At 36.9% G+C, this 25,426-nt stretch overlaps 1 protein-coding gene across 3 annotated transcripts in view; it reads right to left on the minus strand.

Annotated features, from left to right (window-relative positions):
- KCNN1 (potassium calcium-activated channel subfamily N member 1) overlaps window positions 1–25,426 on the minus strand; it is a 77,747-nt gene that overhangs the window by 35,429 nt on the left and 16,892 nt on the right. For all 3 annotated transcript variants that reach the window (XM_072404695.1, XM_072404694.1, XM_072404693.1), the window contains exons 3-4: window positions 16,024–16,119; window positions 7,630–8,048 (exon numbers count right to left, since the gene is read on the minus strand). In XM_072404695.1, coding sequence (XP_072260796.1) covers window positions 7,630–8,048; window positions 16,024–16,119 — 515 coding nt within the window. The remainder of the gene's footprint in view (window positions 1–7,629; window positions 8,049–16,023; window positions 16,120–25,426) is intronic.

Raw genomic sequence — 25,426 nt, forward strand, 5'->3', positions numbered from 1 at the left:
AAATGTTCTGAAAACTCCACCTTATCCCTGCCACTCCATCTTGTTATATTCTTCAACGTTCTGTGTCCCAGGCCTGCTCCAACTCCACTGGAGTGCCTTGTGTACCCAAAAATGTGGGGAGGTGAATGCTAATCTACTCGCAGTTACAATATTCTCAGTTCCTAGGCAATGTAGGAAGTGGAGTAAGGTAGAGGGGGAAGGCTGTGGGCCATCAGTACATAACTTGTTCACATCTGTCAGCAATGCCCCATACTAAAGTGAAACCTGCTAATGTGGTGAAAACCTGTTACATATTTTTGAAAGAAATACCCCAGCTAAAATACTGTTTTGGCAGAATTCATACTGTTTTATTGTGTTAACGTGTAAATTACTGCAACACACAGTAATGCACCTTCATGTGTTGCAAAAGCATTCATTCTGCCACCTGAATGGTACCCCAACATACTTGCATTACAGTCCACCAACATAAGGTGAATTAGACAGATTAGACAGCCCACTCAAATGAATAGGATGACTTAATATAACATGCATCAATGTGTGTGCATTAATGCACATTTTTTTTTAGTAGAGTCAAATACTATTTGACCTGCACTTAAAAAACTTTGAAAGAACACAATGAAAATCCTATCACACTATCAGTAGCATTTACCACAATGTTTTTCCAACCCCCAATTAGTCATGCATTAAAACTGACATATTTATATATATATATATATATATGTATATATATATATATATATATATATATATATATATATATATATGTTCAGTACAGTAGAGGCACTGCTTTACTTAAATATAGAGTTAGAAAATCAAAATTTCTGAAACATCTGATATTTTCTTGTAATTGCAACATGTAAAAAAAAACCTTTTTATCTAAAAAAAATTTGTTTTTTTTTCTTTTTTTTACTGAAAATGTTTGATCAATCTACTTTTGTAGTTTGATAAATAAAAATTTAGGCAGTATGGGCAAGAGTGGAATGAAAAGGGTATGGAAGTAGGATAGCGCAGGAGAGGTTATGACAGCTGGCAGTATGTGCAGGAGAAGTGTGTCAGAGGGTGTGACAGCATGCAGACTATGCAGAAGAGGAGTGCAGTGCAATCAAGGTGTGTAAAGATAGGGGAAATAGGGTGAAATAAGTAGAGTGAAAGGTTAGGATAGCATACATGTTTTAATTTCTTTGATTTTTTTTTTTTACTGAGGTGACAGGGTCTATTTATTGAGACATAGGCCTTATAACCTGGAATCCTTAGTCTATACTCAGACTAATAATAGGACCAGAATCTTTAATCATATGGGGTTCTTTTTGATTGCTTGCAGTCACTGGATATGAGTGCCTGTGATTTAAGCCTCTACAGTCACGTCAAGCAGAACAAGTGCTCAGCTGTCTCTTGGTTCTGTGGAGAGAGGATAGGTGAGAATGAGTGGATGGTGCCCAACAGCATCCTTCCCATTAGAAAAAAATAAAGGTTACTTAGGACAGATGGTTACTGATCCAGCATGGTGGCTGACTAAACAATGTTGGAGAACTGTTGGAGAACCTATGGTCTCCCTATCATGTGAATGACAGTGTCTATGTTCACTAGTGAAGGCACAGAATACAAACCAAGGGGTTTGGTGAGAGTAGTATGTCATTAAACTGGGGGCAAAAGCTTCAACATGAAAGTTAAAGTGGTATATAACGTTACTGGACACAAAAGGATATGTAAAAGTGCCATGTATCTTCCGTACACGTTTATTCTTTCTTTTTATGGTGTATGTTGGAATAATGCAGTATGATTCAAAATGGCTTTTGGTTATCTGACAATAAATTATCTATATTTAAAGAAGTATTTATGCTGCTAGCATCATGGCACCCTTTGCAGTCAGGGCTGGTATTCATTATGTGGCATTCAGCAGAACCTGTCAGAAGATTGAACTAATAAATGAGTTGCTGCAATACAGCCTTTAACACCTCTAAATGGTGTAAATAACTTCAGGCAGCCCTACAGACCTATTGGATATGATGATCAAACAGCAAGAAAATGCTTTTCTAAAATAAATACTCTGTAGCATAAGTTGATGTATATTGAACTAATCTTCACAGACCTAAATGCTGACTACAAAAATCCCAAACCATTGTCAATGTGTCAAGTGTATTCAAATGGAAGTCATGGCAAAATATGAAAAATATAGAATCTTTGCCTGTGGATGTGCATGTGGAAAAAAATTAAGAAAAAAATGTCCATTGATTCATGGATACTGTACTAAGCCATTTCAAGGTGACCTTTGTAAACACAATTGCAGCACTGAGCATCTGCCACTACCAAAGTACAAATACCTAATCAGATGGCTACAACTTTTTTTTTTTTTTTCCAGTAACTGTTACTGAAGGTGATGCACAGGGATACCCAATTTTCACTATTATTTTAGGTCAAATTTAAATATTTTAAATTAATGAAACTTCAAAAAAAATAACTTCTGCATTGCTGCCCACAGTTAGTTTACTAGGTGCCATATTAAAGTGTATCAGCTCAACTAAACTGCCAGTTCAAATCAGAAAATACATTTTAGGTGAATAAAAGCAATGGGTGACAAATGCCTTACAGTTAGCCGACACATTCAGAGTACCCTGTCAGTAGCTATAGAGTGAGACTAAAAAAAAAAAAAAAAAAAAAAGCTTTTCTCTGTGGGTAAGCAGTCGTCTGTCTGCAGAGTTTCAACATACCCCCTGCTGAACACAAGCTCCCTGTGGATTAGAGAACTTTGGCTTTGGATCAGCAGTGGACATATCAGACCTCTGTGAAGAGTTCACTGCTTCTCAGCAAAGAGCAAGGTTCAACATCCAGAGCACAATCCTTAATGACTAGAGTGTATCATTTCAATCATTCTGTAATATTTAATAACCTTCCAAAAATGGGAAGCTCTTCTTTTTAAACTACTAGAGGAGGTCCCCCCCAAGCATGCATGCCTAATTACCTTATTTTCACTGCTGCCAAACAAACTTTAGCCAGCGCCTGATAAACTCAAAACCTTTAATTTCAGGAAGTCAAAAATGGACTGCGACAGGTGTTAATTAACAGAAAAACTCACTACTGCCTTTTCAGATGGGCATTATAAGTTCTTTAAAATTTGGCAACCATAGATTGACTATACTGACCCATTTGACCCCTCCCCTTTCCCTTCTTCCTTTCTATTGAGAACAGTCCATGTACTAATAGATTTTACTTGTTAACCAAAGTGGCTTAAAGTAGACCTAAACTAAAATTTTTACCTTTCATAAGAGGGTAGACACTTTCTTGATTGTAAGCTCTTCGGGGCAGGGTTCACTCCTCCAGTATCACTGTCTGTAATTGTCTGCCATTTGCAACCCCTATTTAATGTACAGCGCTGTGTAATATGTTGGCGCTATATAATTCCTGTTTATTATAATAATAAAAATATTAATAATAATAAAATAAGGAAAAAACTACCTTCTTTTGTGTGTGTATGTGTGTGTGAGGTGGGGAGGTAAAGCCTCTCCCCTTCGGTCGATTAGGACAGAATAGGAGTGTAGAGCCTCCTGGGATACATGCGTCATTCATTCCAGGAGGCTTCTAGCTGCTCCTTTTGGCATGCTTTAGATCGAAAATTTTCTTCAATGTGGAAAAAAATGTTGATCTTACGCACGTGTAGGGTACTTCAAGGTACATCACCTAATCTCACAACTGCGCAGTACAAGTTTGGGTGACACAGGCAGAAGGATAAATAGGATGGCAGCGCCTGCCAAGTTTTTGTCTGCAGTAGCAGTTGGTTGTAAATGTGGCCCTGAATCACCTCTAGGTAGTTTTTTTGCTAAATATGTAAGAAACAGGGAATAATTTTAATCCTGTAAATAATCTAGACTAGTCTGTAAAAGAAAAAATAGAGGATCAACAACTAGCACAGATAGAAAGGGTTGCAAAGGCTGGCACAGTTGTAGTAATGGGAGATTTTAACTACCCTGACATTGACTGGAGTAATGGCACTACAGGTATAGAAAAAGGACGGAACTTTATGAATTTAATACAAGATAATTTTATGGTACAGTATAAAAGCCCCAACTAGAAATGATACTCTGCTGGACCTAGTTCTTTCTAACAATGCAGGATTTACAACAAAAGTGCATATAAAAAAGAATCTGGCTAGCAGTGACCATAATATGATTTCATTTAATGTAAGCTGTAAACAGGAAACAAAAAAAAAAAAACAGGAAAGATAAAAACATTACATTTTAGGAGAGCAAATTTTCCATTATTAAGGGCGGCTCTCTGTGACATGGACTGGGAGACAATATTGTCCGCAAAGAACACAGAAATAGGAATGTTTTAAGTCTGTTTTACACAGACACACTGAAAAATATATTCAAATGGGTAATAATATTAAGAGGACAAAATTAAACCCCATATGGCTCACAGCTAATGTTTAAAAAGCCATAAAGAATAAGAAAAGGGCATTCCAAAAAAATAAAAATGAAGAATCACCTTCATCATTTGAAAACTCTAAAGAATATATATAAAAGATGTAAAAAGGAGATAAAATGTGCACAACTCCAAAATAAAAAAACAGATTGCAAAAGAAAGTAAGGCAAACCCCCCCAAAATGTTTAAATATATTAATAGTAAAAACATCAGATCTGGGCATGTAGGCCCCCTGGGTCTCTGGGTTGCTAACTAGAGATAACGAACAGGCGGATTTACTAAACACTTTTTTTTAGCTCTGTGAACACAAAGGAAAATGGCAGAGCTCAAGTCTAAATTGCTAATAGCAATGTCACTGGCTCAAATGAAATAGTTGGACAAAATTAAGGTTAAAAAAGCACCAGTACCTGATGAACTACATCCATGTGTCTTCAAAGAGCTGAGCTCAGTTATTTTAAAGTAATTGTTTCTAATTTTTAGAATGGTATCATAGTACCAACGCATTGGTGTACAGCCAACGTGGTTCCTATCTTCAAGAAGGGATCCATTACCAAGTAACTACAGACCGGTAAGATTCTTTCATAGATGGGAAGGTCTTAGAGAGTTTGATAAAGAACCACACAGAGGTGTTTCTGCTAGCAAGTAATATTATAAGTGATAGTCAGCATGGATTCAAGAAAGACCAAAGTTTTCAAACAAATTTACTCTCTTTTTATAAGGAAGTAAACAGGTAGACAGTAGATTAGCAGTTGATTTAGTGTACTTGGACTTTGCTAAAGCATTTGATACAGTACCCCACAGACAGTTAATATGCAAATTAGGGTCTGTTCAGAACCTATGTAAAAGATTATAGATTTAATAATATCATGCCAAGCTGCAATATATAAAGCTAGCAAAGTATTTTCTTGTATTAAAAGCATTGGTTAGACCTCACCTGAAATATGCAGTCCAGATTTGGGCACCAGTTCACAAAAAGGATTTTGTAGATTTGGAGAGAGTGCAGAGAAGGTCAAATAAACTAATAAAAGGAATGTAGGAGTTTAGCTATGAGAAGAGATAAGCGGAACTAAATCTATTCTCCCTTGAGAATAGACATTTAAGGGGGATATGATCACCCTGTATAAATATAAAAATGGTCCATATAGAGAACTCTCTTCCCAATTATTCACTTTAGGATAATTACAAAGAACAAGAGGGCACTCTTTGCATCTGGAGGAAAAGAAGTTTAAGCTCTGGTTAAGGAAGGGATTCTTCACTGTAAGGTCTGTTAAAATGTGGAATCGACTCCCTCAGGAAGTAGTTTCAGCAGGCTGGATGATTTTCTAGAAGCACAGAATATAACTGGGTATTAGGCTAAAAGTAAAGATAACAAAGACTGTTGATCCAGGGAACATCCGATTGTCTCATGGAATCAGGAAGGAATTTTTCTACCCTGTTGGAGCAAATTGAAGCAGGGTTTTTGTTTGCCTACCTCTGGATCAACTATGCCTATAGGGATTTTATCTGGAAAATGTTTTTTTGCCTGGTGGTTGAACTTGATGGACTTTTTTCTTATGTAGTCTATGTAGCCAGCAGTCTATTTTCATTATTTGCAGGAAAGATATTGTTAGGGATCAACCCCCCCCATTTTATAATACAAAGACTTTTAAACCAGATTGAGACAGGAGTTACCATTACTCTATACAATAGCATGATATGATGCAAACAATTTGGGTCAGACTTAAATTGTATGTAAACCCTTTTTTCTGTTTGCCATCATGCCTCACTGCGTACAATTTTCTTAAGCAAATATTTTTTGTAAATTTGTTGGAAACGTTCTTAAAATCCTGCCAGCAATAGAACTTGAAATTGCTGTTACTGGCAGGATACTCAGGTAAGAAACTTTGCAACAGATATAAAAAAATGTTTTGTTTCAAAAAACTTTACTTAACAAACATACTGAAAAATAGGATTTACATATATAACAGCAATATGTTGTATTTACAAATAGATAAAATAATAATGTTATAAATAATAAATAAAAAAAGATAATTTATTTTTCAGTGTCTCATTGCATGTAAGGTTAAAGATTTTACATGACCTTTTTGTCCTTTTGACCCTTTTGTATTTTGCTACTCAGCAAGCATTTTTTTAGGGATATTTCAGACCCGTGTGACCACAGTGTGAATGGAAGTAGTTGGAAACCATTTTGTGCATGTGGCTGTGGTGGATCGTGGCATGGTTCTTAAAACCAACATGTTGCTTTTGGTTGCCTGATTGCCTTTCATCCTCAAAACCACATTGCAACCACAACCACAGCTGCAACGGTGTGTGTTGCCTGTAGTATGGCTCCGGAGCACACAACAGTGGTTCGCTATGTACCTGGGAGTGGCCAACTGTGTGTTTCACACCAGAGGTATGAAAGTGCCCTCAGTGTTCTCAAAACTGTTCTTTAAGATAAAAATCCTGATATGATAAATTTCGTAAAAACTATTTTTTTTAAGGTTCTCAAGGAATGGGGTTATATATTACTGATTAAAGATTTCTCATCTGAAAATATCCTCAAAATTATCTATTCCTATCGGATCCTTTAACATTTAAGCTTACATAAAGTTGTTATAGTTTTAAAAACATTGTGCCATAAGTCAATATTTGCATGCAGCCCATTCACCAGAGACATCTATTGCCTCCCATGTTTCCACCTTAATTTTTTTGCAGTGAAAACTGTGCTGCAATATGACAATGATAAACATGGGTAAAAGTCATTTTAAACATGGTAAAATAAGTCAAAATGAGTGGTAGGTCTAAAGACACATGACATTGTCATATGAATGAGGAACAGTTGGATTGCTGTTTGCTGGAAGCTTGGTAGACGTGAAATTTGATGACATATGATGTGGAAGGACACAAAAAGACTATTTCAAACCCCACAATTTAAACGCTCATAAGTGTCATGTAGCCATACATGGAAGACAGGCAGAGACAGCAATTACATGAGACAAACAGCATAAAGGAGATGATCAGCAGCTGCATTTTCATGGTTAGTTTGAAATGATTGTCAAGAATTATGTTTTTTTCTGAAAAATATAAACTCATTTGAAAGAAATTTTCCTTAGTGAAATGTAGGCAGCTTCAAAAGGAAAAAAACATGCCAAACGCATGCTGAATACAAGAGGGATTTGCTGCTCTATAAAATCTACAGTAGTAATCAATATAATTGAAGGGACTTACCTTTCACAAACTCGAACTGTCCATGCTGCAATGATCCACGATGAAATGCTGAAAACCAGAAGAACTGTACCCGGACAGATGGTCATAAGGGTCTTCATTACAAAGCGTGTGTTGAAATTGATCTTGTTGAGGGCGCCTATGCTTCTTGAAGATGCATCAGTGAAGAGCTTGCTGTGGAGGAGCATCACACGTCCAATTAGGTAGAGCCTCAAGAACATAGGGATGGATAGGATGATGTCTATGTCCGCATTGGCTACAGAGGTGGTATAGAAGAAGGCCAGACGAGCTGTCCAGGTAAAGGAGTACTGTCCAGGGATAGGATGAATGGCACACACAGTCAACTCTAAAGTGATGAAAAATATCCGTTCATAGGTCATGGCTATTCTCCAGTCATCCGCTCCATTGTCCACCATAAAAAGCTACAAAAACATAAAGTTAGGCAATGGAAACTATAGAAAAAGCTATGGAAAATTTAAAACTTTTCAAAATAACTTCAGATCATTCACAAAAAGTAAGTCATAATCGAAACCAAAAGTTTACAGCCGAGACAAACTCTAACTCAATATAGAAAAGGTATACAAATTTATCACAGTCAATTGAGGGTTCGCAAACAATCATTGAGAGCAATAGTGGGTAAAACAATATTTCGATATAAAATTCTAAAAAGTAAAAGCCATGCACCAGTAAATCACACATGTTCATCCAGTTGTTAAAAATTTAAACTGGGTTTTGATGCCAGCAGACGTGGTACGTGTCTAGTGAATTAACCTAAAAACTATAACAATGTCATGAATTTGTAAAGTCTAGTGGTACAGCATAGCTAAACAATAAACTGGGACTAAATAAACAATAATAAGTACCTAATAACTAAGTAAAAAGTGTTTAGTCTTAGATATTTTCAAGCATATAGAAAATGTGAAACTTTAGTTCTATTGATATCAAATAAATGGTTAAATGCATTTACAATTATTACAAGAAGATGCTGACAAATTAGGAAAACATTTTGAGAAAAATGCAATTGGGCAGTTAAATTAAAGAAAATGAGATATAGCTGGGGAAAACGAAGCAAGATTAGTCAGCAACAGTTTTCATACTGATTAAAACATAGCTGAATTAGGCTATGTACACGCATGCAATAATTGTCATTGGAACAGATCTTTCCTAGTCCTTTCCAAAGACTAACAACTGCATGATGCATGAACGAGTGCTGTACATACAGCCCTGTTCTGCTCTATGGAGAGGGGAGGGGGAGAGTGACGGAGCGGTACTGAATTCCATTATGAATGTTTGTCGTCCATTGTTCGTGGATCCGCTAGGACGGTCATTCCGACGATGGAAGTTCAGACGATTTAATCGCTGTACACACGCTAGATTGTGGTCTGATATCAGCCTCGAGCCAATTATTGGACGAGAACCATTGCATGTGTGTGTACCCAGCCTTAGAATACAAGCATCATGGCAGTTTGGCTACTTATTCAATATTTTTTTTTTTTATTATTATTATTTTCTACATTTTAGAATAATGTAAGAATAATGAAGACATCAAAATGATTAAAGTACACATGGAATTATGTTGAAAAAAAAAGTGTTAAATCAGAATATGTGTCATAATTAGATTCTTCAAAGTAGCCATTTTCCATTCCTGGTGACTACTACACAAAGAATGCCAGAAGTGTGCAAAGCTGTAATCAAAGCAAAAAGTGGCTACTTTGACAAAATCTAAATTATTGTCTGGTTCAACAATTGTTTTGTTTAAAACATAATACCATGTGTGTTCTTTCATGGTTTTATTGTATTCATCAAGTTTTATTATTAAAAAAAGGATGTCTGAACTTTTTACTGGTACTGTTTCCAAATTTTTACAGGCAGTATTTTATATTATATGTTATGTATATAAAACACTATATTTACTGTGCCCTTTTGGTCCTACTATTTTATACAGACTGTTGGGTCTGATCTGTCAAGACATATTGGATCCTCTACATCTAACACTGCCATGTCACATTAGCAACTCTGTAGAAGAGATTTGTAGCAAAACTCTAAATATTCCTTTCTGGTGATTTGTTATTGATGCAGTTGGCTACAATGTATATCTATCCAGCCTCAGTCATCATCAGCCAAAAAAGGTTATTCTGTTGATGTTTTTAAGTATTGCAGTATATATGTAATTGCTAAATAAATCACTCAGATTTTCTGTGATATAGGCCCTTGGGGATATAAAAAATCTATTGCTCGCCAAGCCAGAGGATCACTATAGAGGACACATAAATTAAGGATATGCCATTAGCAATTCCAAAAATATATATTTTGCAAAAATACAGAATTAGATAAATTTAAAATAAAGCATACATGTAAATGAGGACCTTTGAAAGTATGGGAACCAAATAACCTATGTATTTATATATAAAACCAAAAAAAAAAAACAGGATGCTCTTCACTTACTGAACTTTTACTTTATTCGGGAGATGACAAGTAACATTGCCTTACAATATCATGTTTTGATTGATCAAAGACAAAAGATAGTTTACTAGTTGTACCTAACCTGTATAATTTACCATTTTTATATCAATCAAAGGCATGCTTATCTATTAATAATTGTGAAGACAATAAATTCAACAGTTTAGCAAAGGTGGTTTAGGGACATACTGTATTAGGCAATGCAAAAAGGTATAGTCTAAAAAAAAACTAGTCTAAATTAAATATTGCAATGTCCATTTTTCACATGGTTTGTGTTTAACAGGGTAACCCTGGACTATATACCACAGTGATACAGTAAACTGTCGCAACCAGCAACAAGAAAATAGTGAATGGCAGCATGCATACTTATACAAAGTGACACATCTTTCGAAGGATTTCATACACCACCACACTACTTGGTTTATTTAATAAGGCAGTGCAAAGAGCAATGATGATGATGTGCAAAATGTAGTAACACATAGCGATCAAACAGGGTTTACCTGTCTTCTGCTAAGTCAGGACTATGAAAATGATTTTTGAGCATTATGCATTTTTACACTTGCTTTTGACTTATAAAGGAACAGCTAAGATAAAAGCTAAGCTAGAAGCACATAAAAAAGTGTGTTAAATAAAAGAATAAGTGTATTCTAACAGCAACCACCAATTTCACCTAAAGTTTATTTTTTTTATGTGAAAAAAATCATTCATAGTCAGAAGGACAAAGAGATGATTCTAAACTTTCATTGTCTATTCACTGGCTTAGGGTAGAGACAAGACCAAGTTCTATTAGTTAATTATAATGGAAAAATGTTAAATCTCCAGATTGGACAGGCTCAAAAATACAAATGCACTTTAAGTAAAACATCTCTCCTAAACTGTATTGGTTTCTGCTTCTTTGTTAGCTTTGTGGAAGGACTTCATCTTTAAATCAGAAAATAAGATAATGTTAAAGCTGCCAATGACTTAATCAAATATATTTACCATGTTGTACAAATTGCATTCAATATAGAGAATATAAGTCACTGTAAAGAAGTAAAAAAATATATGACTTCATTCCCATTTTTCTTGATTGTGATTGTGTAAAGGAAACTGTTTAAATAGAATTATTCTGCCCCTACCCCTTTGAAGTGGTAATAGTATAGCCAAAGAGAACCCTAAGACATCCAATTTGATTATGCATGATCTCTTCTTCCCATGTTAGCAGGAAAGTGTACAGCAAAAGGTTTATAATTAAAAGTGGTTTGCTGGTGTTCTCAGTGTGAACAGAAACCTGGCAGATGTGGAAGCGGATGGGAGAGCATCGAAGGGCTATCAAATGGCAAGGTCATTTAGGGCTATTGGTGTATATCTTGTTTTCCTGTTTGAGAACATCCCCATTTTCTTTGTAACCCGACTTTTTTCTTTGGTGCTAAATTCAAACTGGAAATTGTTTTTTTTTGTTTATTTATTTTACTAAATTTTGCTTATATATACAACTAAATTACAAAACAATACAATACAAAAACACATTAAACACATATATACAAATTATTTGTAAAAAAAAAAAAAAAAACACACACACAATACACTTATAATACAGTCTTCTAAGAGAGAAAAAAAAACATTTCCTTTTTGTTAAGAAAGCACCTCTAATGGCCTTAAATATCTGCATTTGAAAATCAACCTACTAACAATACGTGAGAAACTGGAATTTAACTTGACTGAAATTTTCATAGTATTTTTTTCTTAATGTAACCATTGTGTTCTCTTTTCCAGTTATTTAATTGATATGTCTATAATACATTTACCATATTTTAACATGTACCTTACACCTATTTCAAGCCTCAGTCACCCTGCTCTGAACTGTTATCAGTCATCTCCTCCATCCTCCTCAGCTGTTCATGTATTGTTCACTAGATCCTTCAACTAACCTCAGCTCAGTTTAATGTCATGATGATTGACACCCAAGACAAACAGGCATGGGTATTCCCAGGCGAAAACCTAACCTGTGTAGATCAGTCCCCTCGGAGGATTGCTAAACAACCAGGTGGGGATGACCATTACCATATCCTATGGAAGGTTTTGTCCTACTCCATAGAATTAAGTAGCACTATATGTACAGCACTCACTCGTTCTACTGTCAGTCAGCATCACTTGACAATGCCATGAATTGGCACCATGTATCACCTCCATCCATGTGACTTGTTTTTATTCATGCTTTTTGTAGGCTGTGGTTGAACCAATTTTTTATTTTAAATATGTCTGGCATTTTGGTTATCGGCATTTACTGTTCAACCAGTAAAATTGCAGCTGATTACCAGGCTATTTAAAATAGCAATCTGGTTCATTTATTAATACTATGTTGTTATTTACAGTGTCCATGTACAAGAAATATTATACAGATAACATAGTGAAAGCAGCACATGCACCATCTTGGCTGTGACCTCTCTACCCTGGCTGTGACACTCATCAATTCTGCCTAGCCCTTCCGTCCTGGTTGTTGTTGGTAATATCTTCTATCTTTGGTAATATCTGCATGGTATTGTTACACATCTATATCTGCTTGGCTACACTCCACTTTAATCTTTTCAGTGTGTTGTAAATACTTCTAAATCTGTAACAAAACCTCTCTCTGAAATGCAATGCACCTAATATAATATCCTGTATAAATAGGATCGTTTAGAAAATATAATAGGCACTATTCACCTAGTATTAATTTCATTGTTAGTAGTATAAAACATAAACTAATAAAACATAAAAAGGGTATTTTGTTTTTGCTTTGTTTTGCATTTATTTGTATTCTGCATAAAAATCACCAAAGTGGAGGCCTTGTTTGTTTTCAGATAAACAAGCAATCTGATGTATTGCTTTGCTATTTTAGGGTCAGATTTAAAAAATGGCGATCATGTGGTTTATCGGAAATAATTTGATATTTTTTTAATGATCTATTCATATAGATGAATAGGTCATAAGACCTATTCATAAAAATACAATCAGCCAACAAATAAATGTTTTTTTTTAAAACATGTTTCAAGATTTCTACTAAAGCCAACACATTTATTAAACGCCCTGATTATCACTTTTGCTGTGATTGCCACTTTACAAAGTAGTGATTCATGTCTGCAATAAAAGAAAATAGGCCATAACCTTACATCTAATAATTACATCTAAAAATAGCAATAAGTTATTTCATTCAAGTAAAAGGAGTTTCTGATCACCACTTACCTCTACCTTCTATCTTTAGAAACATGATAGGCAGGGAACAAGATCTAATAGTGGAGAGCAAAAAAAGTGAAGTGGAGTGTTTTTTATTCTTCACTTTTTTTATAAATATGTTCCTAAGTAATACATTCTGAATCAACAGCCTCAAAACTAAAACATAAAAGTTGTTCTTATCCATATTTACAGCAGCAAGAACTGAAGTAGCTAAATGTCTGTTCTTTTAGTTAGAATTGTGCATGTTTATGGAGTGATCTTGTGACAGTTGTACCATTCATTGGTATCAGTGGTATCCATATTCATAATAAACTTTCCTATGCAAAATTTTGATTAATTTAAAATATATATATATTTTTTACACAGTTAGATAAATATGTGGAAAATGTCCTGGGTGAACACATTTCAAAAAGCATGGTATATTTTTATGCAAATATATGTAGAACAATAGTAGGCCTTTTAAGTCATCTGTTAGCTTTCCAACCAAAGCCCCTAAACACAGAATTGTCATAAACATTATTATTTGAGAATTGGAACAGGGACAGGGAATAATGACAGGTGAAAATGTCAAAACTCATTAACAGTCAGTGAGTATGGTTAGAAAAATGTGATTTTCTGACTATATTTCAACCTTTGTTCAACCTTAATAATTTTATGTAACAACATGCTTTTTAAAAATGAATTCGAAATTGTACCTAACAATTTCAGTGACAGTAAAAAGCTCAGAGGCTTTACAAATAATAAACAAAGCTGTAAAATTGAAGTTTTACAGATTTTCATAAAATATGTTATTATTGCAGTATATATATATATATATATATATATATATATATATATATTACACTAAAACTACACACATAATTCCTAAGTTGAAACTTATATGCTATACCAAGATGGTACTTGTAAACCTGACACCTTTTATTATATCCATACAGATCTCCAGTTTATGATCTGATATATGTCCTTTAAAAAAAGTATTTTGAACATATCTCCCACATCGTTCTACAACCTGCTCACTTTCTCTGAAATTCTCTTCCACATGCCATTGAACATTTTCTAACTCTTGAGATCTTGGTGCACTCCTAAAACTCGATTTTGCAGACTAGCATATTACCTGAACAAAATCAATCTTGTAAATCAATGGTGCACAGTCTAATAAAGCACACATTGGTGTCCCCATACTCATCTCTTGTTTTCCTGTAGATTGCAAGCACATAAAAACAGGGACTTTTCTCCTATTGCTTGCCATTAGTATAATTTACTGTACAACTGTACACACTTACCCTTGAAATATGTTATGGTTTGTTTTAACAGTGTCCCCCCTCCTTTGTTAGTATTGTTACTTTTCAACAGGCAATGTTGGTGTTGTATAAAAATAATAAATAATATTCATGAAAATATTGGTTTCAGAGAGAACATTTGTTAAGCCATTTTTTTTAACTTTGCTTTAAAAACAATTTTGTTGGGGCCTTAACATTTTGGATGCTATTTTTGTTGCCATTGTTATCCACAAAAGATATCAATAAATGAGCTGCTGGAGGAAAACCAGATTGGAAGTTACAATTACACTTTCTTACTTGCTTACCATGAACCTGGAGATGAAATATCAATTATACCAGGAATACACTATATAATATATATATAATAAATATATTATGGCTGAACTAGCAACAGGTTTCTATCCTGTATGGAAATTGCTAATCTCATTGCACAAGTCTTCTTATTGTGTGCAATAAAAGGCTACAGCTCGTCAGATAGAGCTAGCCTTATTTCCTATCTAATGGACATCCATTATCATCTAGCCTTTTACTCTTAAGCTGCGTACACACCTGCAATTTTTCTCGTTGGAAAGGATCTTTCACGATCCTTTCCAATGAGAAAAGACTGCACGATGCATGAACGATGCTGTACATACAGCACCGTTCATGCTCTATGGAGAGGGGAGGGGGAGAGCGACGGAGCGGCACCCTGCTGCGCGCTCTCCCCTTCCCTTTCATTAGGATCGGTCGTCGTCCATGGATCCGCCAGGACGGCCGTCGGACGATGGACGACGACCGACTGTACACACGGCAGATTTTCGCCCGATAATTGGCCGATACCGATTATCGGGCGAGAAAAATTTACCGTGTGTACGCAGCTTTAGGGATTACTGTTCTTGTCCAGACCAACATTTATACATTGGATTTCAGTCCTTTAAATCCTAGATGATCAGCATTATTGTGGGCTTTACCTGGAGCCATCTAGGGCAGGAGACTAGTTGTTATAATGTTTTAAGGAAGCTATGTTTAGCACTCTGGAGCTTCTCCCAGAAGCCAAAATCTGCCTGAATTACATCGAAAAGCAAAAGTGAGGATGTCACTAGGTCTAAAATGAGGAATACAAAAAGAATTTCATAGTTCTTATGGCGAGTTGATGAAAAGGGGAGAACCAAGGAAGGCAAAAAATTAGCAGATTTAACTTGGGCTTTAGGTAGTGAGACATTAAATTATGTTACCACAGTTGTATACTTTTCTTTTGAACCATGCCTATAGCTTAACCATGTCAGTACAAATATGCTTACAATATACTTTCATATCTGGCACCTCACCATAAAACAGGAAATATAAACTAAGACATTGAATAACACAGCTCTAATGTATAAGTATTTCTTTATACTACTACCTTTGAATTCATATCTTTGCAAAAGAATGTGACAAAATGAGTAATAGGGCTATTATATCTAATTTTAACAAGAAATAGTACCTGGATCTCTCTGGCGTGATACATGACAATGAGTCCAAGCAGGATAGCAGTTGAGAGGCTGATAAGGCATTTCAGTGCAAATGAGTAAGAGGATTCCTACAAAAACAATGAAAAGGCTAGATCAACATGTAGCTAACATTGGAATATCATTTTCGAAAACACAGTGCCATTGCAGACAGATATACAAAATAACCCATACAACCAATATACCATTAAACACTGATTACACAAAATATGCAAATAAACTTTGAGTCCATATTTGAGACCTTGCTTTAGTAATCAATCAGTGTATGGCTGATAAAAAAAACTCAAATATGTAGTGCTGATGATAAGAAAAGTTGAAAAGTCAAAGTTATTGTCAATAAAAACTGAAATATTTTGTTAAAATTATAACTTTAATTTTAATGGACTACTTTAATGTTAAAATTATTTAAAATTATTATAAATTTACTGTGTGAACTAAAAAAGAGGTTCTTTGAAATTAAAAGCCAAACTAAACAAAATTATTGAACAATGCTAATTTTATTAGCAATCAGGTTACTAAAAAAAAAAAGCAAACTGTGTATAGTAGAAAAGTGTATAGCATAGTGTATAGGACATAATATCTGTTTTTATGGGGCAAATGTGCATCCACACTGCACTTCAGTTTATTTTCACTTATCTCTAAATTCATCTGACATTCATGCCAGATCAGGGGTTATGGTTTGCTGCATGTTTCCATGGGTTTTGAAACTTCACTAGCAATTTCAGAATGAGGTCAGTAAGAGCAGCCTCCTAATTTCTCTCCCTACAGACAATGCATATGTCAGCATCCTTCTAAATCTGCACAGGTTACATTGTTCCCATAATCATGATCATCACTTGATCTCGGGCAGGCTGGAAAATGGGTGGTTGCAAGGTGACGTTTGCAGGAAAGATGAACTATGCCATGGCAGTAGGGCAAAGCTGATGAATATAAAGGCACAGTAAGAATTTACATATGTCAGCAAGAACCTGGCAGTTACTGGGGTGATAGAGAGACAGACAATTGGAATAGTGGTGAATATGGTTGCAGATACTTCCAGTGAAAGGATCCCTGGTAAACAATGGTGACACAGCCCTAACTTGTTTTTAGTGATACTTCTGTTTTTAGTTCAGGGTACTTCTCTGGACTATATATCTGCCATGGGGATCAATGGGGTGGCCAAGCAGTCAGTTAACTTTGTAATGTTGCTTCTTTACATGTACTATTCCAAGAGTATCACCATACAAAAGGCAGCTGAATAACATGGTAGCTCATTCAAAATACATTCTAAAAAGCAGGTTGCAGGTCCATGAGCACTTTAAGGCTTTACTTTAACATTGAGTTTGAGCCTCAAGGTTTGACCCTTTTTTGATTTGGGAAAATTTGCAGGATAGAAGTTGGTTGCATGAGAACATTTAATTGGCAATACTAGGCATGTAGTGTTTACCATTCTTTATTTGTTATTGTTCATAGTGGCCAATATTACCGGTACTAACATTGGTTATGAAGGCATCAATGTAGTATCTTGGGTAGTAAAAAAAAAAGGAAAGATGAGCAGTGAATAATTGCTGGATAATTATGTCTATTAGGGATATTAGAGACTGAAAAAGTAAGGATATTTCTAAAAAAAAAAGAGTTCTGGGAGAAGGTTCTGTTGTAAGGTCTCTACCTACTTTCATTATGTTATTTCAGTGCTTGTTAATCCTTTTCCCCCACATTTATTTCATGCACCCCCCTATATTTTTCCTGCATGCAACAGGTGGATAATGTCTCACCTGCCAGGAGTTTCATTTTTCATCCATCTAAATATTACATGTGAAATAATGCAGGAGGATTGTATCGGTTTTGGCCGAGAAGAATTAAGATTAAAAAAAAAGTTCAAAGAATCATAGTTACATAGTTAGGTTGAAAACAGACATAAGTCCATCAAGTTCAACCACTAGGGAAATAAACATATCCTAGATATACAACCCTATGGACATAGGTCATGGTAATTTCACATCTGACAAATGTTTGCTAGGTATAGCTAAGTTGAGAGGCAGCTCTACATCACTACTACACCAGGTGAATTGGTATACAGGTTCAACCCTCTTATAAAAAATATTAAATAAATAAAGAGTGAGAAGGGAAGTTTAAAGATTAATTGCAGAAAGTATGGTACACGAGCTTGCTCTCCTATAGTGTAGATAGTTTCTATAAAGAACCCTGTTTTCATGGGTAATTTTGGGGTACATCCCCACTCCTTTTTTATTTAGCTAACAGGAGGTGCATACAATGTGTTTGTGGCTAATAATTAGTCGATAGCAATTCCCAATTCTTTTTTTTTAAATTCTTTATTTTTCAACATTTTTGAAAAAACATATTAACATTACCAAAACAGGAAAATAGAGAAGGAAATACAAAAACAGTACAGAGAATATTCCACTTAGTCTAATGAAAATCTGTGGCTAAATAGCATACAGCATCAAATCAGTAACATAACATAAAGTCAATACATAAGTTGGTCAAAGAATCTGACAACATATAAAGACACAAAACAGAATCTGAAAATAACACTAATGTCTAAGCAGAAAGGGTCCAGGTGGCACTTAACTACAGTGTTCCCTATATTATGTCCAGCAACCCCACATAGCATTAAATTTATCTTGGGTAAACTAGCCGTAAGATCTTCCATCATCATAATGTCATTCACCTTATGGAGCCATAAACCTACAGTTAGGGTGACCGTTGATTTCCAATACAATGGACTACAAGAGCTGGCAGCAATAATAAGATGTCTAAGAATGGAACCATTGTAAGCCTTCTCCAGAATTGTATTGTGGTGCAGCAGAACCCCCCCCCCCAGATCCCATAGTATAGTATGAGTTGTGACTCTCTGAATAGGGGCCCTCACTTGTACCCAAAAAGGGCGTAGTAATGGGCAGGCCCTGAAGATACATGGCATACTACCCTTCGCCTGGTCACACGGCTAGCATCTGTCAGTAACCCCAAGAAAGAAGCTGTGTAACTTCCATGGGGTCATGTACTATCTAGACAGTATTTTAAAACTTAATGAAGGAGTTGTAATATTCTCCAGAAATCCAATTTGTACCAGCGTCGTCCATCAACATCTCCATCGTCACCCATTGACCCTGATGAACAAAATGTTCTGCACACTGCACGCCCTGCTCTTGCAACCCACAAAATCTCCTATTTTCCAGTCCCAGGGGGAAAGAGGGATTTCCTAGAATTGGTATCAGAGATACGGGCCAGGGAGACATTTTTAGTTGAAACAGGGGTTTCTGACATGTCTTACACGTTGCAAAGATCAGAGGGTGGGCTCTTAAGGCAGGCTGAGTAGCGTTGACAGCCATGGGATAGCAGTAAGTGAAATGGAAGTAAATGATTGTTCAACTCCGACACACTGTTTATCCACAGCATATCTAAACCAATCCAAGATCCCAACCATATGGACCGCAATGAAGTACAATGATAAGTTGGGAACCCCCCCTCCCCTTTGGTCCGGAACAACAGACTTCTACTGAGGCGGTGGCCTTTTTTGCCCCAAATAAACCGAAATATCTTTAAATGCAGTTATCTAGCTGCAATAAATCTGCAGGGAGCTGATTCCCCAAATACTTAATTGCCTTTCTGTCTCATTTGAAGGAGAAGGGGGGCATAAGTTGGGTGCAAAGAGCCTGGGACAAGGAGATGTTGAGGGCCGCCGACTTGGATCAATTAACTTTAAAATTAGACACAGTACCATATTCTTTGATTGTCCATAATAAATTTGCGAGAGAGGTTGCTGGGTTGGTGATAACAAATTATTATTATTATTATTATTATTATTATTAAACAGGATTTATATAGCGCCAACACATTACGCAGCGCTGTACATTAAATAGGGATTGCAAATGACAGACTAATACAGACAGTGATACAGGAGGCGAGGACCCTGCCCCAAAGAGCTTACAATCTAGTAGGTGGGGGAATTTCACACACAATAGGATGGGAGATATGTAGTGGTGGGAAGTAGTGGTGGTTTCAATTGACAGAAGAAGACGGGTAGGCAAGTTTGAAAAAATGGGTTTTGAGCGCTCTTTTAAATGAGCAGAAAGTAGGAGCAAGCCGAATAGGACGAGGAAGACCATTCCAGAGAGTTGGAGCAGCTCTAGAGAAGTCTTGTAACCGTGCATGTGATGAGGTTATGAGTGAGGAAGTCATTAGTAGGTCATTGGAGGAGCGGAGAGAGCGGCAGGGGGAGTATTTTTTAACCTTGTCAGAAATGTAAGTAGGACAATAACTGTGGAGGGATTTGAAGAAATAGACAAATAGGAAGTCATTCGCATAGGCTGCCACCTTTTGCCAGCAGCCACCGAATAGCAGTCCCTGTATATCTGGGTTAGAGTATTGCGATAAGTAATGGCTCCAGAGAGAGAATAAAAATGAGGGGAGACAAGGGCCAGCCCTGCTTGGTGACATTGTTAATAGTGAAGGATTCCCACACTTTGCCATTCACTCTCACCGAAGCAGAGGGGGAAGAATAGATGGCATTTATCCATTTCATCATTTTATCTCCCACACCTATTGCCTGCAGTGTGGACAGCATAAAATCTCAATCAACCCTGTCAAAAGCTTTTTCTGCATCGGTGGAGAGCAGCATGGAAGGCCTAACTGTAGATACAGCAGCGTGTATCCAATTTATCGCCTGGATGTGTTGTCTCCCTAGAAGGCATAAACCCCACTTGTTCAACATGTGTGAGTTTATGAATATACTTTTGAAATCTGTTGGCTAAAATCTTAGTGAATAACTTTAAATCCTGGTTTAAAAGTTATAAAGGCCCATAACTGCTACACACAGAAGGGTCTTTATCAGCCTTGGGAATAACCATAATAATTGCCCGAAGGGTGTCCTTTGGTAGTATCCCCTCCACAGTCAGGGAGTTAAAAGCAGCTACAAAAAAGGACCCCAGGCCTTCTGCAAACACCTTGTAATAAGGAAGCGAAAAGCCATCTGGGCCTAGAGCTTTCCCAGCTTTAGTCTGTTTTATAGCCGCCTGGAACTCTTTAGTAGTAATCGGGGATTTCAGATCAAATACATCAGATTGAGACAAACTAGGCAATTGTAACCCCTCTAAGTATTGCTGTATCTTCACTAGATTAGAGTTGCAGGCTTTCGCATTCTGGTGAGATTGTCGCAGGTTATACATGGATTCATATTAAACACAGAATTTTGCAGCAATCTCATTCACCTGGTAAACCTTATCTCCTGTTTAACTGGTCAGAAAAGGAACATGAGTGCTCAAAGACCTCGCAGTGCCCTTGCCAGAAGCCTTCCACATTTATCACCAAACTCATAGTAGGACCTACTACATTTAATAAGAGCCACTTTAGCTTTACCCAGACACAAAGAGGCTAACTTTTGCCATAGTAAGGTCAATTCTGCTCCCACCTGTTTGTCTAGAGTAGGTTATGCACCTCCTCTAACTCTTGTAGGCATTTAAGCGTGGACGAGATCTCAGCCTGTTTTTCTCTTTTAATCCTGGCGCCCCCTCATAACTGCTTTAAGTGTTCATTCAGCTTCCAATGCCAGAACATAGGAGAAGCATAAGCCAGGGTCAGTGTGAGCAGGACCGGGGAATGATCCAAGAATATTTCTTTTTAGAAAGTTTAGGAATTTTAGCTTGTTTAAAATGAGTTTCCTAGACCCGTAGCTTAGCCAGTTCACAAAGTAAGGCTGAGTGTTTTTCAGGTACATTCAATCCCTTGACATTAAAAAGCAACCAATTAATAATATTGCCACAGAGTACACAAGTTTTTGTATGAGTCTGGAGGGGGGGGGGGGGGTACCAAGAGGGAAAAAACAAAAAGGGGGTGGGTAGATTTGGAACGAGAGGGGAGAAGGATGGGGTCTATTGAGGTAATTAGGCACCAAACGGTGTCGAAACTCAGTTAAACTGAGAAGCCTAAGTGGGGAAGAAAAACTCTGCGACGGCAGGGGGGGGTCCCCATCCTGCTCCCCACTATCAAACAAGTGCAAATAATGGAAAAACAAGGTAATTACAACCATATCAAATCACTGAAAAATCAAATATTCATGGGTTAGCATAACCAAATCATATACCTATAATCTCAGGTCCATCTAGAAGCTTGAACAATCTATATTATTGTACAAAACAGAACAGTAGCAATTTAGACAACTGCAAATCTGCAGCATGTAAACAACATAACAGCCTGCACAGTTGGAACCAGCAAAATAACACAACATAAAGTCAAGTAAAGGATATAGTTACCATGGCCCATGCCTGATTGGGGCGAGCCGAGCGTTTCTCGGAGTTCAAAGAAATTCCACTATAGAACACACTCTGGCGAAGTACCTTAAACAAAAGAAATTTCAGAGGGAGAGTCAGGCTGGAACATCCTGTTGAGAAGGTGTGCGACAACGCTGGGACTTTTTAGCCTGACTGCGCTACTGTGCAGCTTGAGTGAGAAGACAGGGCGTTATCAGCCAATCTGGTATGAATACTGAAGGTAAGTTGAAGGTAGCCAGTTAGTGGAGGTAGATCTGAAACATTACAAGAGATCACTGTCTTCCCATCTTTGTGTGCGATTAGTTAGAATAGGAAACCCCAACGGTAAGAGATTTTCTGTTGCTGTAATGTAGTAAGAATCACCTTAGCGCTTTGCGTAGCATTAGCCTGTGCAAGATAGGTCCTGGAGCAGCTGTATCTTACATCCTTGGAAGGTGATGGGTTCTTGCTTACTTGCTGCCCTCATGATGGATTCTTTGACTGCAAACGAATGGACCCTACATCACGTGGCCTGGACTGACCTGGGCTCTTAGGACCCATTGCGCAGTGTATGCGATCAAATTCTATAGTAGAGTCTGATGCAGTGTGTAGAAGTGAATTAAAAATCGCAGTTGGAGCAGCATGAAGCTCTGGCCATGTAATATTATCAGGGATACCCCTTAACCGAATATTGTTGCAGCAGTTACGATTCTCCAGGTCATCTTGGTGCATCAGCAGCTGTAGTAAAAGCATAGAATGAGAATTTAAAGTCCCAGTATGTTGATTCACCTGCGCTTGCAGATCTGCTGTTGTTTTTTCATAATCTTCAAATCTGATGGTGATATCCATCCTGAGTAGCAATTTCGTCTTTAACTGTATGTTCCAATTTGCCAAAGCATGCCATAAAATCCTGTTTGTTGAAAGAAGAAGGCTGGTTGATCTAGTCCTCAGCCGAGAGGTTAATGATAGTTGCTTCTGCCCCCGCTGGTCACCTGTTTCTAGGAGATCAGGGATGCTCTCCCTGGAAGAATCTGTGTGCTGCAGCTGCTCTCCCTGATCTCCTGCAGCCTGAGGCCAACCAGTGCTGGAAGAGGAGCCATGCTGTAGCCCAGGAGGCATGTTGTGCAGAAAGCATGGTGAAGACAGTGCCATCTTGGAGGTGGGAGAGTCCTCTGAATCCTCCCGCAGAACTCCCGATCTTTTGAAAAAGGCTCCGTGCTTCCAGTCGCCTAGTTGCGAGTGGCGACCCATGTTGCAGCCGGTGGGAGGACAGGGAGCCGGAAAAAAAATGTCTAACCTGTCTACGCGCATGTGCAGGTTTATTTGTTTAACCACCTGGGCGTTACACTGATGTCTAGATTTCTGTACCAAAAGCGGTATACTGTTTTTCATGAAATTTTTTTTTCAAATTGTAGACCTGTAACTTACAGAAATATGTCCGAACAAGGGTCTAGTAGATATCATGAATATAAAAATGTTTGAAACACACAATCATGTAAAAAAAAAAATACTTTTAATAAAATTAAATAAAAGACACAAAAATCAGCTTAAACAAGAATTCATAAATAAATGAAAAATACTGAAAATGCGATAATTCGGTAAACTGTGTAGTAATATATTTTTCTAAAACACCTCCCTAGTGTCCAACAGTCCAGCATCACATACCTATAGACAAAACCACATAAATATATTTTGTATTATTTTGTATTGGATTGGATATAGGACTTTGTATTGAATCCAATACAAAATATTTGAATTTCCCGCTACGACCCCCATCGACAGGCGCATGCACGGACATCATCAGAAATCGCAGAGGGACGCGTACGCGAACACCGGGTTTTCTTATTCTTTCCAAACTTCCATGAAAAAAGTGTTACATTTTTTGCATGGAAATTTATTTTAGATTGTAGGCTATAATTCACTGAATTACTCAATAATTACTTATAATTCACCTAATTACCGCATAACTCACCGAAATATGTCCAAAATTGTATAAATTTAATAATACATTTTTTTTTATAAAACATTAAAAAAATATCTTAAAAAAAAAATCTTTAAAAAAAAGTTAAAAAAAAAAATAGTGTATAATGTAATGTACCTGTACAGTAGCTTATATAATATATATATAATACAATTATTTATATATTATATAAGGATTTCTTTGTATTGGACTCAATACAGCTTTTTTGTATTGAGTTCAATGCAAAGGATTTTGAATTTCCCGCCTCCCGCCCGCACCGACGCATGCAGCGACGTCACCAGGAAACCCCGGTGATCGTCACTGCACTCGCCAGATGAAGAAAGAACACAGAAGACATTTCCAGAGGAGCTGTGGGGAGAAGGTGAGTATTTTTTTTTTCGATCGACCCTGGACAGAACGGATCATCGCAGCGTGGACCAGGTAAGTGATTGGGATTTACACAGTGAGAAAAGTTCGGGTTTATCGATTTTTGCAAAATTGATAAACCCGAACCAAGGTCGGGTTTACCGGTCGGGTGGTTAAAGGAGGTTGCACTAGTTCTAGCTTTGGGGACTCACTATTAGTGGTAATACCCCAAACAGATACAGAATATTGCCTTGGTCAATTACCAAGTTGGGTAAAAAAGTCAGGGAAGCCTTGTACTATGAAAATGGCATTAAGTATGATGGTTTTAGGGTTTTGTACAAGTTTTATTAGGATTTGGCACCCAGAATGTGCTCATTATTATATTTATTTGCAACCAAGTAGAGAGAGTAGACAGAGTAGAGGGTAATATAAAGCTTCGATATCCCCAACTGGATGCTGGGATGTATACCATGTGTTTGATGATCTTGAGAAGGTACACCCACTGTTGACTGGCTATGTTTGTGTGGGTAGCCTGTATCTCATTTAGGAAATTCTGTACTGATCTAGGTGGGCTGTGGACAGTTTGGGTTTTAATGAAGAGTCTGTGGGACTCATTCTCTCCAGGCAGGTGCTGTGCCAGACATATTTGTTGGGGAAGTTGAAGGCTGGAGGGATTGGAGTGACTGGATATTATCTGGGAATAGGGTCTCTCATAAAAGGTGAAGTGGTTTCCGGCTGCCTAGAAAAATTTTGACTTTTGTGCAAATTAAGTAGAAGTTCACTAGTTAGATTTCCCAGGCTTGA

Source organism: Pyxicephalus adspersus, chromosome 3 (assembly GCF_032062135.1).
Source record: "Pyxicephalus adspersus chromosome 3, UCB_Pads_2.0, whole genome shotgun sequence".
Classification (NCBI taxonomy): Eukaryota; Metazoa; Chordata; class Amphibia; order Anura; family Pyxicephalidae; genus Pyxicephalus; species Pyxicephalus adspersus.